At 34.6% G+C, this 20,384-nt stretch overlaps 1 protein-coding gene across 3 annotated transcripts in view; it reads right to left on the bottom strand.

Moving 5' to 3' along the window:
* Positions 1-3,139: 3,139 nt before the first annotated feature.
* LOC142355543 (uncharacterized) overlaps positions 3,140-20,384 on the bottom strand; it is a 112,931-nt gene continuing 95,686 nt past the window's right edge. For 2 of the 3 annotated variants that reach the window (XM_075407672.1, XM_075407678.1), the window contains exons 4-11: positions 13,902-14,058; positions 11,744-11,881; positions 11,251-11,418; positions 10,265-10,405; positions 8,008-8,185; positions 6,388-6,552; positions 4,695-4,804; positions 3,140-3,880 (exon numbers count right to left, since the gene is read on the bottom strand). In XM_075407672.1, coding sequence (XP_075263787.1) covers positions 3,260-3,880; positions 4,695-4,804; positions 6,388-6,552; positions 8,008-8,185; positions 10,265-10,405; positions 11,251-11,418; positions 11,744-11,881; positions 13,902-14,058 — 1,678 coding nt within the window. In that variant the 3' untranslated portion in view covers positions 3,140-3,259. Of the gene's footprint in view, positions 3,881-4,694; positions 4,805-6,387; positions 6,553-7,367; positions 7,453-8,007; positions 8,186-10,264; positions 10,406-11,250; positions 11,419-11,743; positions 11,882-13,901; positions 14,059-20,384 lie in introns of all 3 variants that reach the window. The other variant, XM_075407682.1, reaches the window with a different exon arrangement.

The raw sequence follows: 20,384 nt of genomic DNA, 5'->3' as shown, positions 1-20,384 counted from the left end.
ATTAAATATTGACTTAATCCGCAGAATGAGTATTACAATGAGCGGTGAATTGAATGTTTTTGTGGTTTGAACAAGTGCTTCGGAAATTTATTGGTTTGTGGGGGAGTGTTACCATTTTCTAATAATAAGCTCATTTTTTCAAATTTCTTCCTTTTTCCTCAACTCAGTTTTTTGAACTCATTTCTTCCAATTTTGAACCATTTCTTTTTCAAATAGTTCGATTAATTAATCGAAAAGTCAAAGCACTTCAGGAGGATACTTTGCGGTGTTATATTATGCACGGAGCATATATTGGTAAATTTTAACTGTTTTCATTACGCATTGAAACAAACTAAGCGAGTGTATTTCTTATTAAAATCTAAGTAAACTCCCCCCCCCAAAAAAAAGCAATGCGAAGTCAGTCATCGCCAGTCAGTTGTGTTTCACTCGAGGGTGCATCAAAATAGAGAGCATAATTTTGCTAAAACATTGCTTTTCATAAATCTTTTCACGTTCGATATAAAATAAAACAATGTTTTTTTGTTTTTGAAAAATTTATATTAATAATTAACCAAGTATAGGCAGATGTCATATAAATTGTTTCCTGATTTTCAGAACTATTACATATTCCCCAATTGAAGAAACGTTGGATGATAAGTTAAGTTAAAATGGGCGAAAAACGGATCAAAATTTTGGTCAAAGTTAGCGGAAGATTTCTAAAAAAATTCGCAAAAAAACCGAATTGTTTACTGTTGAGAAAAGCAATTGACGAGGTAATAAGATATATTTTTCCTGAGACACCGCTACTTTATACATAAGGTCAAATTTTTAGGCACGAAATTTCCATTCGGAGACACTTATAATGCACTGCAGCTCAAAACTTCATAAAAACTACAAAACCTTAAAACTAACTAAAATTTCAGAAGTTTCTCCCCACACAAAAAACTGTTGTGATGTTGAATTAGGCAGCAGAATCAACAAAAACGCTTAAGATATTAAACTGACAAATTGTGTTTCAAAAAAATGCTGCCCGTACCTTGGCCTGATTGTTACCATGTTATGCATTATTGAAAATTCAAACGGCACTTGGCCATCATAAATGAAGAAAAAGTCGTGGTTATCCTGTGCAGATAGAAAACAATTAGCTACGCTGTGATTGCTCTGAGAAGGATTTATTACAGACGTATATTTGGTTACATGACAAAATACCCAATGTGCCAAAATACCCAATGCCATTATACCCGATTTATTCCTTTTGATCTTTTCGTTCAATAATCCGATTACAAATTAGCACTCAAAATTACAAGCATGTTTTCTCGCAATTAAGTTGATAGTGTAATCCCATGTTCGGTTGTGATAGTTTCATATCAAGTCCCACGGTCCGCTAAGGCATGGCCATGGCCCGCGAGGCATGGCCAAATGCACTAATTAAATATTATGCTAAATAATCGTTCTGATAGTTTCAACGTTAGAATAAAATATTGGGTATATTTTGGGTATTTTGTCACATTGGGTATTTTGGCATTGGGTATTTTGTCCTGACACCGTAAATAAGTTGTCTAGAATTTTTTGATACTGCTTCAAATGATAAATTTCATGTACATTAAATCACAATAGAAAATTTTGCAAATTTTAACTCACATGGGGCCAAAGTGAGCATCATAACCGTATAGGCGATTGTAAACAAATATTTTCAATTCATAATTTTCACTGGTTTTGGTATCAGGTAATGTTTTCAAAACAACTCAAAAAATTCGGAAAAGCTATGTATTTTCGGGTTTTTTTGACATCCCAGTCGGCTCCGAATGGTTACTTTGCAACATCTTGCAAGATTGTTGCAGAATGTTGCAAGACGATACATCTTCCCGCAATGATCTTGCATGTAGTCATTCATCTTGCACATATGCATATAAGTGGGACAGATTCGAGCACGATCAGCATAAAATGAAATTCTTTCTTCCTGATCATTTTCAACGCGAGGTAAATCTTTAGAACTAATAAAACATATTTTGTTTGATCCCGAAGTTTTTTTACGGTTACACGTCTTTTGAGAAAATCTCAAATTGTGCTTCCTTCCAATTTATATTGCTGAACGGAACAAAAAAATTATGGTTAGCTGTCAGAACTATTGTTGTTCTGTACTAAAAAGAAAGATAACTTATGTAACTTTCTTTCAGAATGTCTTTTTAGAACACACGCAAATGTATCTCGGAAAAATTCTGAGCAAAATGAAAGAACGCGTCAATAACAATCAATGAGAGCTGAGCTCGACCGAAATGAATGTACAGGAATCTTGCAATATAACCATTGCTCGCAAGAATCTTGTCGCGAGTAGGGCAGGCACAGCTTTTATCGTTTCCTTAATTCATCTCAAATCATTTTTCAATGCATTCTATTTATTCTACCGATTTGCTATATAAACTGCCATGCCAGTAAAACTTACTGAGCGTGGTGCCAAAATTTGAATTATTCAAAGCAGTATTTAGTAAAATAAAATAGCAGATATATATTAAAAATTTGAAAACTAAATTTTAATTCGAATTTTATGATACATAACGAAAACTGCATCGAATGTTGCAAGGGTCTTCGTATATTTTGTAAAACTTGTTCTAAAAATGGGATTCAAAGACTTCGATAAGATTCATTGATTACAAAGGCAACAGAGAACTGAAAAATTTGAAAAAAGCCGATGTTTTTGATGAAGTTTCTGAAGCCTCCTGCAACATTTAATCGAAGCACTAAGGTGCAATGTTGACACGCACAAATCCAACTTAATGAATTAAATTCTCCGTAATGTCAATAATTGTGATTGCTTATCGGCTCTCGATTGCACACATTCTCCTTTAAAGTCATCAGGAAACAAGCTGTGCTAAGGCATGACCATGGTCAGTAGAGAGGTAGAGGGGCTAAATGTAACAATCTTGCTTAAAAACCGGTAATGTTTGTTCACTTTGTTTAGAGCATACGTTTTCTATTAACTTTCTACTTAATGTCAGAAGTTAAAGACATTTTATCATTTCCGTTCTCTTGTACTGTCGATTAACGGTATGTTTCCCATTAAACAGATCATATATTGAAGTAGTTTTCGAAAAATCGAGAGAGTTTAAAGTTTGCAATGCCGAGTGACAAAAAAAGACCTTCAAAACAACAAAAAAGTATCTTAACGCAAGATCGAACTCCTAGGATAATTGAGGTAGAAAGATAGAACTGAAAATCAACCAAGAGGCAAGGCAGCTTAGTACTTCAGATATCATAACTAAAATCACAGCAGTAGAACAGTTCACAACAACAGTTCTTCAATGTCATCATATCTAGCAGTTGTGCGAGCATTGCCTAGCTTAGAGGTCAAATCGGGAACAGACTTCAGAGACCTGTCACTTCGTTCTCTATCGAACGAGGCCGGAGTTTTCCTGTAGTGTTTATTGTTACTGGACCGACCAGTCGATGAAATCAAGTCTTTCTGGAAATCGAAATTGCTATTCACGTTTCCTTGTTTTGTCATCCTCCGACGTTCGCGAGATCCCCCGCCGAGGATCCGATTCAGTTGGGCTTCTGTGTCGTCTCGAGAAAATTCAGGTCTTTGAGATTGTGTGTCACTATTGCTTTTTGAGGTGCTTTGTACATTACTATCATCGGAATATAAAAATTTGTAATTAGAAACAGCACTTTTTGAGTTCTGACGGGAGTATGCACCTACTCCTGCTAAAGAGGGGTGTTCCTGATTGTTGAAGGGATTCGAGGGTCTATTGGGTCCAATTGATGATGTTGCAAAAGGTGAGATGGTTCTGTTTTGGTTCTCAATGCTCTTCAATCGCTGTAGCAGCTGCACTTTCTTCTCCTCTTCCTCCCTTTCCAGTTCTTTTTGACGAAGTCTCAGAGCCTCCTCCTGACCCTGGTTGACCTCAAAGGAAAAGGTAGACCCAGCGTTAAAGAAAAAAAGTCATCAAAATTCAACCCAAATAATCGTTTAGAGACAATTGGTCTAATTCAACACAAAGTTTTCTTCAAGAAAAACGTCAACAAAACTTTCGGTTTTTTTTCAGACAGCAGCGGTTTTATAAACCATAACAAAATGAAAAAACGGGCAACAGCTTTAAATAAAAACTAAAAAATCCAACTATTGGATTTCAACATGTGAGGTTGGTGCAATGTTCCTACCTATTTGTGTGTCTTTTAAACTGCATTTCAACTTATAACCCTGCCGATAATAGAGCCTATGAAATATAATTATGTTAACTTTAATAACCCTAGCTTAACTTATAATATGGATCTTTTCTGCTAGCGCCCCCCCCCCCGCGCTTAGTTTGGCACCCCCATCCCCATTTACACATGCTCAAAGATACTGTTAAAGCTACGTAAGTTTATACATAAAGGTATATGAACAATAAGCATTTATTAAAAGCTAGCACAGCTATGGTTTGAAAGTATTACGTATTTCAACCAAAATTTTTTGCATATAACGTAAGCATCAATAACAATTTTTGCATTATGTTATTTTTGGTGTTATCGGCTACAGTAAAGAATTGATTTTTAAATGTTTTAAAGAAACTGTTCTAAAAATGCCTTCAATCTACCTAGACACTCTTGCTTCAATGAAATGCAAATATCGCTCTTACAATTCTCGAAAACTTAGATTTTGGGGGATGCTAAATTAACGGCTATATAGGGATGGGGGTGGAGGGGGGCTAGCAGAAAAGATCCTATAATATATATACTTCGGATTGTCTCCGGTGGCTGTGGTTGTTTTGGGTTGTTTGTTCCAGAGCTGATGTTTTTGGCAGTTGTTCCTGTGAGTGACGCAGCTGCTGCTTCCCGTCGCTGGCACCTAAATAACATATCAAGAAATATTTTTGCGGGTTTTTGATTGCCTTTGAAAACTGTAAGGCTCAAATTAAAACAAACCGACTTATGTCTGAAGAATTGCTCTCGATCGACAGCCGGGTGGAAAAACATTTGACCACGCCGGATTCGAACCATTGACCTCCCGATCCCTTACCACAATCACTGCCAACTCGTCTATCATGCCCTTATTGTTCCATTGTTGCAGCCGATTTTATATTCGCAACAAGCTTTACTTCAGAGTGAGAACAATAGAGATCACTCAAAAATGAAGAACGAAAGCGTGGAAAAGTCACTTGAGAAGTGAATGAATATTCTGGAAGAAAGGCGCAAAATGGTCAAGCAAAAAATGTGCTTAAAAAGACCAAAACGTTTACAATAATAACTATGAACTTCGTTCAAGAGCAATTAAAAGCTCCATTTAATTCACAGAAAAGCATTTATTTCTAGAGGTACTAAAGATAGTCAGAAGGATACAAAACAATGGATATTTAGTTTCTTTGGCGGAATGATGAGATAATGATCCAAGAAGAGGAAACAAAGTCATAGATTACAATATTATAACGGTATTAATGAAAAATTATGCCGTTCAATGAAAAAAATTGGCTATCATGCACTAAGGGAAGCATATCAAGTTTTGTTTGCAATAAGGCACCCAGTGAAACAATACTAGATAGTCTTAATAAGAAACATAATAAAAGGAGAACTCATATCAATCAAATATTTTGCCATGGCACTTCCTTTCAAAACATCAAGATATGTAATAAATTTCAAGATCTTGGCACGGATATCAAGAAATAAAGCAGTTAAAACCTGTAAAATTAAATAGCGAAATGATCAAATTACATGAACGTGTTCCAATAGACAGACAAGTACAACATTTTCGAACATATTGCTACTAGTAGTTTAAGGGCCAAAATATTCATATGTTTATCCGGAGATTCTTAAAAACTAAATGCTTAACCAAACTTTTTTTGCTATAGTTGCAAAATTTTGAATTTTCATTTCATGAATTTATATAAAAAATGGTTTCCCGAAGTGCTTCGAGCCCCCTACCACTGCATTCTGACGCTTGCCTTGTCGCTCTTGGTATTGGGCACTTAACCAAGTCACCCCAAATAGGTTATGATATAGTTTGTTCAAATACTTCATGTGCAAAATGCGCTTGCAAAAATCAAGATTTTATCGAGGCCAAGAAAATTAATTGATATACTTGCTAGGAACATAACAAGATCAGGACAAGAAATTCTTTATAAGGCATTGCAGGTTTTGCCATTAGATTCAAGATCTTTCATCTCTTGGCAACGTATATCAAGGTTTTTTCGCTGGGCATGGTCTGGATTTGAAATTAATTATCAAATTACTAATCCTGTAAACAAGTGCATTTCTCATTTGATGATTTAATTCACAATTAAAGTTGTTGATTTCGTAAAAGTTTAATTGTTGCTGCTGTAACTGCTGGAAACTTTCTACCTATTCTTTATATAGTTCTGTGTAGAAGTCGCAAAAGAGATCTGGTATCGCTCTATAATTAGTGGTTAGTGTTATAATTATTAGTTAAAAGTTTACCTGTTACATGTGACAGAAGAGTGTTTGTTGTTGTGGTGGTGGTTGTGGGTGGAGGGGGTCCTTTCTTTGCTATTAGCTGCAAGAACCAATCCTCCTCCTCCGCTTTGTGTTGAGGTGGAATTTGTTCCTCCTCCGCCTCCCGTCGCTCTTGCCGCCTCCTCTTTCCTACATCACACATAATACAAATCACACAATACAAATTAGTTAAAGTGGCTCAAATAAGCTATCAAACAGCCTTCACTGGTTAATACTATTAAACAAATAAGTTAGCGGTTTTAAAAACATTTTTTATCATTAATTTTTTTAAAAATTGAAGTCGGTTGCCTCAAACTTTAAATTTAGGATAATTGTAATCACAGCAAAAGTAATTACTGCTGGGTGTAAATTTATTTAACGAGCTGAAACTGGTTATAACTTTCATTAAATTTTGATATAAAATTTGAATCTAAATTTCCAAAAAATTAAAGCTGGGTATCGTTAGCTGTTAAACAAAAACCTCCAAAGTTAAAAAGTTGCCAACAGTAGAGAGCTTCTAGAATTGATAAAATTTTTCAGTGTCATTCTTTTGGTGTTAGATTAATTTCAAACAGTTGAGTGTTAACTAATGGAATACACCGGAATGCGGCTAGATATCTTGATGAACTTAAGGTTACATGGTAAAGAAAATGATATGTGTTAGTATGAAACAAGCCTTTTGTTTGGTATCCCTAGTTTAAACTTAATGTAAAATTTGCAATTATTTATAAACAAATTTGCAAACGTTGTAAAAAGATGCATTAATTTGATAAATCTTTGCAAACATTTGAGAATTTAAAGGTCTGATTATAAATATTAATTTGCAAATTTTGCAAATTTGGCAGTGCGAAGAGATGATTTGCAAATATTTACAAAATTCGGGTAAATAATCGCAAATTTGGCATTAGTTTTGGACTAGGGTATGTTTCGTTAGTTTTTTATGTTTTTTTTAAGTCTATGTTTACTTCTTCTCTTTGAGCTGATTTAGAATCTGAACGTCGACTTGTTGCAGTCGAGTCTGGTAGTGAGTTTTCATTTCACGAATCACTTCTGAAAGCACGACCACAAAGTTGATTGAGCTGAGGAAACCCGACCACTGAGGCATCAAATTTTATTCTTAATTTTATGCCAATATGAGTGTTATACCCAATATGCTGTGGGTAAAACTTATACAATCGAGAGTTGGAACTGTATTTATTTTGAAAGTTCACAGAGCAGCCGCTATATAAAATCACAAAGAACAGTAACACGTCCTTTTAATGCAGCGGCAGCCTTCTATTTCTTTAAACACTGCTCTACCCCACCTTATGAGACAAAATCCGGACTTGTTCCTTTATCCTAACTTAAACAGTATTTTAATTTCCTTGTGTGAACAAACTTATGCGTATTATTGCTCTGAGAACGGCTTTCGTGTAGTAGAGACAAACAAATGTGAAACTTTTTTCGTCACTCAATTCCGATTGAATGAAAATTAATTCACTTGTTCTTCACATAAAATAAATCCTGTTTTTCTGGGTTACCACCATGTACCAAATGTTAATATTGTCAATTTTTTGAAAGGAAAATGAACAAACATATTTATGAGGGGTGAGAAATATTTGAAACCTTCTTCAATCTTCTTCCGTTGGGTGCTCTCCCATTCCGCCCTCTCCTTTTCTAACTGTGCCCTCTCTTCCTGTCTCCTATTCTCATCCGCTTCCTCCTTTTCCCTCCTCTCCTTTTCCACCTCTGCTTCCAATTCCTCCCGGCGTCTCTTTGACTCTTCCTCTGCCTCCTTGCGGGCCTGAACAAGAGACACATTTTCTTTTCACGATATAGAGGGTATCATTAATCCATTCATGAGACAATCCGATTGGTTAGAATTTGTGTTATGAAAGTATAAATATATCCCAATTACTTTGTAAAGATTGTTATTTTCTGGATGATGTTCGGTTGAAAACAGTTGGTTATTTGATTTGAATCTTAGAGCATAAAAAGAAACGTTTTTATTGTACCCACAGCCAATTAAAACGTTTTGTTTAAAATAACACCTGATAACTGTAACTCGAACAAGTATCTTACTTAGATATATTAAAACAATTAATAACTGAATTGAACAAATACACTTGATTGAGATACCATAGAGCGTTGATTAATTGAAATAAAAATACGGAGTTATCATAGAGCGTTAAAAAAATCTGTTGTGAATACATGATGAAATAAGTTGGACACAGTTTATTTAGTATAGAAGCTCTACTTGTTTAGCGTAAAGTTGGCTGGGGGGTGGGGGGGGGGTGAGAAGTGGAGGAGCGACACCGAACGAGTGATTGAACTTGGAAGCCCAAATTGCAGGTGTAATACCAGTTGGTACAATGGAGGCGAAACAGGCTTGAGAGATACTGGCTCAGTTCAACTCAAGGTATTTAGTTCAACTAAGTTGCAACTCTAATTATTATTTCAGAATTCAAATTTGAAAGCATGTAGATGACAGCCTATTTATGCTCAGTTGCATGTCTTGAGTTTTTGAACAGTGGCTTGCGTTCCATCTTTATGAGACGACTAACTACATTGATCATTTTTTTTTATAGCAGGTGCGCGTGTTCAGTCAACAAGAAACAAGACAAATTCCGCAAGTTCTTGTGTGGCACAAGAATTTCCAAGATAGCTCAACGGAGAAAAACGAATTGGCCTAACTCCTTCTCTCAACACAATAAAGTTAAATTCACGGACTTGGCTTTTTTTCAAAAAAAAAATCATAGATGAATCACAGTCACCAGTTTACAGTTCATTCTTGATTAAAGATCTTGATTGGAATTGCAGTCATCAATGCTCTTTCTTTAGCTCCTCTATTGTTTGTTTTTTTTTCTTTTTTCTAATTTCCTGGTAACTTGCTATGAACGTGAGTTTGACATTGATCTCCCAGCCCGTTGGGTGAGACAAAAGATAACAAGTTGAAATGCCTTCCTCCCTCATTGGGCGACAAATTTAACACGAATAGATTCTCTGCAATGAACTAGGCAGGTGAATGAATTTGATCACAGAACAGGTAGATAAACAGGAATGGATTAGCATTGTATACATGTCATTAAAAAAAAATTCGTATGATCTCCAATGTTAATCAGAACACATCATTGTTCTTAGCATTTTTTAAAAGGTTGAACTTGAGGTGATGAGCGAAGGGTAAACGTTCAAATGTAGGCTTTAATTTTCTCAACCATAATTCTGATCGTTTCCATGCATTCATCTGCTTTGGAGAAGTGGAGTGGGGGGGGGGGGGGGGTTTAGAATGAAACAAAATTATAGATTTTCGAGGTTTCCTTGTTAGATTTCAAATCTAACTTTCATTTAAAAAAGCGTTTCAATGTCAGCTGGAGACAGAATAAACATAATCCCTTATTTTTTTGGAATGTTGACAAGATACACAAAATGATTTGCATTGTTAATTGACAAAACGTTTGAGATGAACTTCAGCTCTGGAATCGAACTGGCAAAGCTTTAAATTTCTGAATCCCACCAGCTTATTGGGCATAGTAACGTGCTATATAACGATACATACTTTGTAACTTCGGGCATAAAAAATACGTGGGGGGGGGCGATACAGAATGGATACAAGTTTCCTTGGTAGCATATGGAGACAATCTGGCAATAATTGAGAAGAACGTAGCTGATTAATATACAAGTCAAGCCACAATTTAGAATTTACATTAGCACAGTCACGTAACCTTGCTTGAAACACGCACTTTGATAGTTATATGAAATGCCGACAGCTTTAAAATCTGGCAATGTAGATAGAAAAATCTGAAATTTTAGGTTCTGCCACTGGAGAGATTTGGCATTTCAAATCAGGCACCTGCGTGTTTGGAGGGTTTTTTTTGTTAAATACCTGTTCCATTTCCTCTTTGAACTGTCTCTCCTTCTCCGCCCTCTCTCTCTGGTCTCTCTCCAACTTTTCCCTCTCCTGATCCAGGTACTCTGCACTGGCTCCATAAGTGTGCAGTTGATTTCTCAAATGATTCACTTCTTGCTGTAACACTTTTTCAAATCAGCTATCGTTAAAACTCTGTTTTGTCAATTTTAAGTTGAAAATATCATAAGATCACTGATCGACAACAAACTATGCTATTAGCAATGCGTTATCTCAAACTGAACGACAATTGTTTAAACATATTTAAACGAACTATTACAGCATATATTATACTATAATCATTTAATAAAAACCTCTCAAAAATTTTAAAGTTCTTTTCAATTTTTAAAGAGATCGCTTTGTTCAAATTGGAGTAACATTTGTTGTTTCTGAGAAAATTTGTAGATAAAAGTAGCCTTTAGGCGCTACAAAATAATGCTATTCTCATTTTTTTCTTTGCGATGCATTAACAAAAAGTGAAAACTGGACGGAAGAAAAAAGCTAGCCTAGCATATATTCCTTCATTTCAGTTTGCCATTCCCTCTCAACAACAGCTCACTTCAATTCCTCTGGTAATTAGTAAGCGTGTATCTTTATATTCATCCTTTTGTTAGTTCACACTTTCAGCCCCCAAACTTCAAATTGAGACTTACAGCACACAACAAGTCTTTCGCATATATGTTTCCCTTCGATTCTCAATTTGTTATAACCTTTATCAAGTTAGACTGGCATACATAAAGAGATCTCGTATTGTGTCATCTGTAGAGGTCCGGTCAAATATGATAAATTGTATGAGAATTATTATTAAAAATGAGAAGCAGACTATGAATTTCAAAGGCAATTATGCCACTTCAACTGAAACACGTTTGCAGTAATTTGATTGAGCAGTCTTAAAGGACAAATCCATTTTGGTCAATCAAAACTTAATGCTACTTTTTATGGCCCACAATTGAAGGTTGTCAAACCTGTAATAATAGATTCTCATCTGTCAATTTCTGCAGCACCGTGTCAGCATCTGTCATCGTGTGTTTGTTCACAAGTATCCCTTTGGGGGGAGTGTTCACTAGTCTAGAGGGGGGCTTAGTCAGTCTCTGGGCATAGATGTAGTGGATGGCTAACTCTTTGTCTTTTTCCTGAATAAATTGGGCTCTTCAGTTTTGGACAAACAAGACTTAAAAATAGTATTTTTTATAGTTGCAGGCATATCTTTCAAGTATTTGTAAGTTTTTTCAATTATCAAGTCTGAGAAATGAGGGCAAAAATTCAATGAGGTGAAATTAAATTCGTTTGATCTAAAGCTCATTATGTACACCAAAACATGAAGATATCAAATTTTGATATTGAATAATAATAAATGTATTATTAAATTATTAAGATATTAAATAACAATAATTGCATTATTAAGACGTCAGTAGGTAATTTCAGGTCGCAGAATGAATAGAGAAGTAGGAAAGATACCTGTAATTTGAGGTCAAGATCTTGTATTGCCTTTTCAAGATCGTCTTTCTCTAACTGAAGACCTCTCATCTTCTGATTAAGTCGATGAGATTCTGACTTGTGATTCTTTTGCAACAAATCCACCATTCTCTCGTTCTCCTTAAAAACATAGTTACAAATGTAAACTAACTAACATCGCACAAATTGCTCTCAAACGACAGGCGGGGCAATTCAATTTAGTGGCTCTAGCCTAGATAAATGTTTCTTTAAAGGCGCGAAAAAAATCCAACTCCAGGATTTGCTCCCCCAACCTCCATCGTTAACCTCTCAGTAACCTGCGGCGTTAACCTATCGACATTAACCTTTCGGACATTATGTTATTTTTATTTATTTTAGCAACAAACCCACCATGCCCTTGTGCTTTCCTATTTTACAGTCGCTTATATTTTTGCAACAAATTTTAATTCGGAGAGAGAGAGAGAGAGAGAGAGAGAGAGAGAGAGAGAGAGAGAGAGCAATAGAGATCACTCAAAATGAAGAAGAAAAGCAGAAAAAAGACACTTAAGACGTCAAAGAATGTTCTAGAACAAAAGCGCAAAAATGATCAAGCGGAAAAGTTAAAAACACACACGTTTACAAAAATTGCTTCAAACTTCGTTCGAGAGCAGTTGATTGCCTAATTTATTTCTAACACTCATGAGTTTTTCTTATATGGCGAGAGTGGGCAGAACAAAAGCAAATTGCAATAAAGGTCCCTCGGTTGAAAAATGAGATCCATGGCTATTACATGATTCGTTGAGATGTTGATGAGCATAGTTATGATATGTTAACCAAAATCATTTTCAATAAATTTCTCTCGTTACGAAAGTCACTTCAAAATTGCTTCATTGTTATGTGTATACTGACTTATAGCGAACAGGATAAGAGAGACAAGGAAACCCGAACGAGCTTGATGAAATTAATGATTTCTTTTTGCAATTTTTTTTTGGTTTTGAAAGTGTTAAATTGGTGAGTCTGGACACAAAAGACAAAGGAAAACGAAAAATTGAACATCATCAATTGTTCCAGCACATAAATTCCACTAACAGCAAAATAAACAAGATGATCTGTTTCATTTCTTGGGATCTATTTTATCCTCGCCTTTAAATGGGCGCACACAGTTTGTAAGTGCATCATACAAAAAAAAACAACACAAAATCAAAAAAATTGTTGCATACCACAGGGATCTGTCCCTTTTTGTTCATTTTATATATCAATAATCTCTTAATAGTTTGTATGCAAAACGCTTTCTTAATGTTTGCAGATGATACTATTGTTACAAATACCAGAAGTAAAAATAATTTGCCTCTAACATATGGACGTTACATAAGTTTCTGACTGGTTCAATGCTAACAAATGAACAATTAATTATGACAAATGTGAAGCTATATATAATGCAAAACCCTCAAAGAAAAAGCAAACCTCAAGGAAAATGCTCCCGATTACAGAACTTCATGTAAGTACTTCGGAATCTGCATTAATAAAAATTTAACATTCCGTGATCACGCTGATTTGGCTGTTAAAAATTTAAGGAATTTTGTGGACTAATGTATCGGGTACAAAATTTTTATCCAAGGAAATATCTTCTGATGTTTTATAGTTCTTTTGCTAAATCGATCATAACTTACGGTCTATAAGTCTATGGAAACCCAACCAAAAAGAACTGCGAAAAAATGATAATGTCCAACGAAACATCATTCTAACAATTTTTTCAGGAAAGAATATGAATCCTTCTTAATCCACGAATCAAAAAAGTGATCTTTACATTGAAGATAATAATGATGTTCTTACTCTGTATAACTTAAATTTTTAAGTGAGTTTGAGCAAGATGACATATATATATATATATTTTGAGTTTGTTACTATTTTTTGCATAAGCGGGCACAGACTTGAAGAGCAATTGTGCTCATTTTGTGTCCCAATTGGATATTTGGTATTTGAATATGATATGTTGTCCAATTAACTATTCTATTCCCCATTGCCGTCCCAACTCTTTGGTCACCGCTCGCCATCCCAACCATATTTTATGCCCAACACCGTCCGTTTATGACTCCCAATTACAACTTTTGTTTTGTCACATAGCACGTTAATTACGATGTAAGTAATTGGGGGGGGGGGGGGGGGTTGAGCAAAGACACACCTCATTGCGTTTCTCAGCATCTGCCAACTTAGACTGCGACTCTTCAAACATCCTGACGTCCAGTTGTTTCTTCTGCAGATCTCTGTCGTTGATGACCTTCTTCAGCTCTCGATTCTCATCTCGCATTCTCAGCAACTCATCCGACATCTTCTTGTTCCTGAAAATTAACCAGAATGTTTATTTGAAACAAGAGTAATGTTTATATAGTACCTACAGCATAAATATAATATAGCGTATCTTTCACTCGATAAAGGGTAGGGCAGCCATATATCATGCAAGCGCTTATTAATATCAGGTTTCAAAATGAGAACAAGGCATCAAATTAATAAATGTGTTGTTTTCGTCCTAATAATAAAAAGATCTTCAAATTTAAAGATCTGACTTCACTTTTTTTAAACTTTTTCGGGAATCGAAAGTATTTAAGTCACAAAGATCTGTAAGTATAATAACGCATTTAAGAAAATGTATTCCGTCATTTTCGTTTCACAAAAAAAACGCTTGACCTCTGAAAACTTTTGAATTTACAACAGTGTTCTTCTAAGACGTTTGACCATGAAACGTTTCACTTTCAAAAAGTGTACCTCTAAAACGTTTGGTTTTAAAAGATTTGAACTTGAAACGCTTGAATTTAAAACAGTATACCTCTGAACCATTTGTTTGACCTTAAAACAATTGACCTTGAAATGTGTGACCTTAAAACATTTGACCTTAAAACGTTTGACCTTAAAACATTTGACCTTAAAACGTTTGACCTTTAAACATTCGACTTAAGAAAGCAGTGTACCTAAAAACGTTTTTCATTAAAACGTTCGACTTTAAAGCAATGTACCTCTAACACGTTTGACCTTCGAAGATTTGGCTTTAAACCGTTTGACTGAAAGCGTTTTACTTCAAAATACTGTAACTTTAAAACGTTCGACGTTAAAAATTTTGACCTTGACACGTTTGACTCCAAAACAGAGAACCTCTAAAACGTCTGACCCTGAACAATTGACCTTAAAACGATTGTCTTTGAAACAAAGTGCCTCTAAAACTTTTGACCTTAAAACGTTTCACTTTCAAAAAGTGTACCCTTAAAACGTTCGATCTTAAAACGTTTGAACTTCAAACGCTTCACGTTAAAAAAGTGTCCCACTGAAACACCTGACCAAAAAATATTTGACCTTAAAACATTCGACTTTAAAAAGCAGTGTTTCTCAAAAACGTTTGTCTTTTAAATACTTGAACCTATGACCTTCGACCTTAAAACAGTGTTCTCTATAATGTTTGACCTTCGAAGGTCTGATCTTAAAACCCTTGACTTTAAAGAATTGTACTTCTAAAACGTTTGAGCAGAAAACATTCGACATTAAAACAGTGCACCTCTCAAACATTTGACCCTAAAACGTTCGACTTAAAAACAGTGTACCTCTAAAACGCTTGATCTTAAAACGTTTGCACTTCAAAAAGTCGACTCCAAAACAGTGTGCCTCAGAAAGGTTTGAACTTACACAATCAACCTTAAAACGATAGCCTTTACAACAGCGTAACTCTAAGACGTTCGACTTTAAAACGTCTGATTTTTAAAAAAATTGTACTTCTAAAACTTTTGATCCTAAAACGTTTGAACTTGAAACGTTTGACTTTAAAACAGTGTCCCTCTGGAACACTTGACTTTAAAACGTTTGACCTAAAAATATTCCCATTTATATACCAGAATATCTCAAAAACGTCTCATCTTATAACACTTGAACTTAGAACCTTCGAATTTAAAACAGTGTACCTTTATAATTTTCGACCTTCGAAAGTCTGACATTAAAAGGTTTGACTTTAAAAAATTGTTCTTATAAAACGTTTGACCAGAAAACATTCAACATTAAAACAGTGCACGTCTCAAACGTTTGACCCTAAAACGTTCGACTTTAAAACAGTGTACCTCTAAAACGCTTGATCTTAAAACGTTTGCACTTCAAAAAGTCGACTCCAAAACAGTGTGCCTCCAAAAGGTTTCAACTTACACAATCAACCTTAAAACGATAGCCTTTACAATAGCGTAACTCTAAGACGTTCGACTTTAAAACGTCTGATTTTAAAAAAAAGTGTACTTCTAAAACTTTTGATCCTGAAACGTTTGAACTTGAAACGTTTGACTTTAAAACAGTGTCCCTCTGGAACACTTGACTTTAAAACGTTTGACCTAAAAATATTCCCATTTATATAGCAGAATATCTCAAAAACGTCTCATCTTATAACACTTGAACTTAGAACCTTTGAATTTAAAACAGTGTACCTTTATAATTTTCGACCTTCGAAAGTCTGACAATAAAACGTTTGACTTTAAAACAGTGTATTTCTAAAACGTTTGACCAGAAAACGTTTTACTTTGAAAAATTGTACCCCTAAAACCTTTGATCTCAAAACAGTTGAACTTGAAACGTTTGAATTAAAAACAGGGTCCCTCTGAAACACTTGACCTAAAAATATTCGACTTGAGAAAGCAGAGCATCGTATAGACGTTTGGCCTTAAAACACTTGAACTTTGACTTTAAAAGCAGTGTACTTCTATAATGTCTAAGCTTCCAAAAACGAGCATTAAAACGGTTGACTTTAAAACAGTGCACTTCTAAAACTTTTGACCTAAAAATGTTGGACTTTAAAACAGTACACCTCTAAAAAGTTTGACCATGAAAGACTTGACCTCTGAAACGTGTGATCTTTAAGCTTCTGACCTTGGAACGTTTGACTTTAAAACAATGTCCCTCTGGATCCTTTGACTGTAAAACGTTTGACCTAAAAATATTCCAATTTATATAGCAGAATATCTCAAAAACGTCTCATCTTATAACATTTGAACTTAGAACCTTGAATTTAAAACAGTTTACCTCTATAATTTTTGACCTTCAAAAGTCTGACATTAAAAAGTTTGACTTTAAAAAATTGCTCTTATGAAACGTTTGACCAGAAAACATTCAACATTAAAACAGTGCACCTCTCAAACGTTTGACCCTAAAACGTTCGACTTTTAAACAGTGTACCTCTAAAACGCTTGATCTTAAAACAATTGACATAAAAATATTCCAATTCATAAAGCAGAATATATTGAAAACGTCTCATCTCATAACACTTGAACTCAGAATCTTGAATTTAAAACAGTGTACCTCTATAATTTTCGGCCTTCGAAAGTCTGACATCAAAACGTTTGACTTTAAAACAGTGTTCTTCTAAAACATTCGACCAGAAAACGTTTTACTTTCAAAAAGTTTACACCTAAAACCTTTGATCTCGAAACAATTGAACTTGAAACGTTTGAATTTAAAACAGTCTCCCTCTGAAACACTTGACCTAAAAAAATTCGACTTGAGAAAGCAGAGCATCGTATAGACGTTTGACCTTAAAACACTTGAACTTTGACTTTAAAAGCAGTGTACCTCTGGAACACTTGACTTTAAAACGTTTGACCTGAAAATATTCCCATTTAAATAGCAGAATATCTCAAAAACGTCTCATCTTATAACACTTGAACTTAGAATCTTTGAATTTAAAACAGTGTACCTCTATAAACTTTGACCTTCGAAAGTCTGACAATAAAACGTTTGACTTTAAAACAGTGTATTTCTAAAACGTTTGACCAGAAAACGTTTTACTTTGAAAAATTGTACCCCTAAAACCTTTGATCTCAAAACAGTTGAACTTGAAACGTTTGAATTAAAAACAGGGTCCCTCTGAAACACTTGACCTAAAAATATTCGACTTGAGAAAGCAGAGCATCGTATAGACGTTTGGCCTTAAAACACTTGAACTTTGACTTTAAAAGCAGTGTACTTCTATAATGTCTAAGCTTCCAAAAACGAGCATTAAAACGGTTGACTTTAAAACAGTGCACTTCTAAAACTTTTGACCTAAAAATGTTGGACTTTAAAACAGTACACCTCTAAAAAGTTTGACCATGAAAGACTTGACCTCTGAAACGTGTGATCTTTAAGCTTCTGACCTTGGAACGTTTGACTTTAAAACAATGTCCCTCTGGATCCTTTGACTGTAAAACGTTTGACCTAAAAATATTCCAATTTATATAGCAGAATATCTCAAAAACGTCTCATCTTATAACATTTGAACTTAGAACCTTGAATTTAAAACAGTTTACCTCTATAATTTTTGACCTTCAAAAGTCTGACATTAAAAAGTTTGACTTTAAAAAATTGCTCTTATGAAACGTTTGACCAGAAAACATTCAACATTAAAACAGTGCACCTCTCAAACGTTTGACCCTAAAACGTTCGACTTTTAAACAGTGTACCTCTAAAACGCTTGATCTTAAAACAATTGACATAAAAATATTCCAATTCATAAAGCAGAATATATTGAAAACGTCTCATCTCATAACACTTGAACTCAGAATCTTGAATTTAAAACAGTGTACCTCTATAATTTTCGGCCTTCGAAAGTCTGACATCAAAACGTTTGACTTTAAAACAGTGTTCTTCTAAAACATTCGACCAGAAAACGTTTTACTTTCAAAAAGTTTACACCTAAAACCTTTGATCTCGAAACAATTGAACTTGAAACGTTTGAATTTAAAACAGTCTCCCTCTGAAACACTTGACCTAAAAAAATTCGACTTGAGAAAGCAGAGCATCGTATAGACGTTTGACCTTAAAACACTTGAACTTTGACTTTAAAAGCAGTGTACCTCTGGAACACTTGACTTTAAAACGTTTGACCTGAAAATATTCCCATTTAAATAGCAGAATATCTCAAAAACGTCTCATCTTATAACACTTGAACTTAGAATCTTTGAATTTAAAACAGTGTACCTCTATAAACTTTGACCTTCGAAAGTCTGACAATAAAACGTTTGACTTTAAAACAGTGTATTTCTAAAACGTTTGACCAGAAAACTTTTTACTTTCAAAAAGTGTACCCCTAAAACCTTTGACCTCAAAACAATTGAACTTGAAACGTTTGAATTAAAAACAGTGTCCCTCTGAAACACTTGACCTAAAAATATTCGACTTGAGAAAGCAGAGCATCGTATAGACGTTTGACCTTAAAACACTTGAACTTTGACTTTAAAAGCAGTGTACCTCTATAATGTCTAAGCTTCCCACAACAGGCATTAAAACGTTTGCTTTAAAACAGTGCACTTCTAAAACCTTTGACATAAAAACGTTGGACTTTAAAACAGTACACCTCTAAAACGTTTGACCATGAAACATCTGACCTCTAGAACGTGTGACCTTCAAACTTCTGCCCTTGGAACGTTTAACTTTAAAACAGTGTACCTCTTAAACGCTTACATTTCAAACTTTTGACCTTAAAAAGTCAACCGCAAAACATTATACCTTTAAATGTTTGACCTGAAACAATTGACCTCAAAACGATTGTCTTTAAAACAGCGCAACTCAAAGACGTTTGGTCTTAAAACGTTTGAACTTGAAACGCCTGACGTTAAAACAGTGTCCCTCTGAAACAATTGACCTTAAAACATTGGACTTTGTAAAGCAGGTACCTCAAAAACTTTTGACCTTAAAGCACTCAAACTCAGAACCTGCGATTCAAAAACAGTCCATCTATAATGTTTGACCTTAAAACTTTTGATTTTACAAAATTTGACCAAAAAAACGTGCGATTTTCAAACACTGTACTTCTAATACGTTTGAAGTTAAAATGTTTGACTTCAAAAAGTGTACCTTTTAAACATTTCACTTTCTAAAAGTGTACCCCTAAAACGTTTGATCTTAAAACGTTTGAACTTGAAACGCTTGACTTCAAAACAGTGTCCCTCTAGAACACTTGACCTTAAAATGGTTGACATAAAAATATTCCAATTTATATAGCAGAATATCTCAAAAAAGTCTCATCCTATAACCCTTGAACTTAGAACCTTTGACTTTAAAAGAGTGTACATCTAAAACGTTTGACCAGAAAACGTTTTATTTTCAAAAAGTGTACCCCTAAAACCTTTGATCTCAAAATATTTGAACTTGAAACGTTTGAATTTAAAAGATTGTCCCTCTGAAGCACTTGACCTAAAAATATTCGATTTTATAAAGCAGAGCATCTCAAAAACGTTGGACCTTAAAACACTTGAACTTGGACTTTAAAAGCAGTGTACCTCTATAATGTCTAAGCTTCCCACAACAGGCATTAAAACGTTTGACTTTAAAACAGTGCACTTCTAAAACGTTTGACCTAAAAACGTTTGACTTTAAATTAGTGCACCTCTAAAACGCTTGAACTTCAAACGTTTGACCTTAAAAAAGTCGACTGCAAAACATTGTACCTCTTAAATGTTTGACCTGAAACAATTGAATTCAAAATAATTGTCTTTAAAACAGCGCAACTCAAAGACATTTGGTCTTAAAACGCTTGAACTTGAAACGCCTGACGTTAAAACAGTGTCCCTCTGAAACAACTGACCTTAAAACATTGGACTTTATAAACCAGGGTACCTCAAAAACTTTTGACCTTAAAGCACTCGAACTCAGAACCTGCGACTCAAAA

Source organism: Convolutriloba macropyga, chromosome 2, assembly GCF_964194025.1.
Source record: "Convolutriloba macropyga chromosome 2, txConMacr16.3, whole genome shotgun sequence".
NCBI lineage: Eukaryota > Metazoa > Xenacoelomorpha > Acoela > Convolutidae > Convolutriloba > Convolutriloba macropyga.
This window is presented reverse-complemented; position numbering and strand designations above follow the sequence as displayed.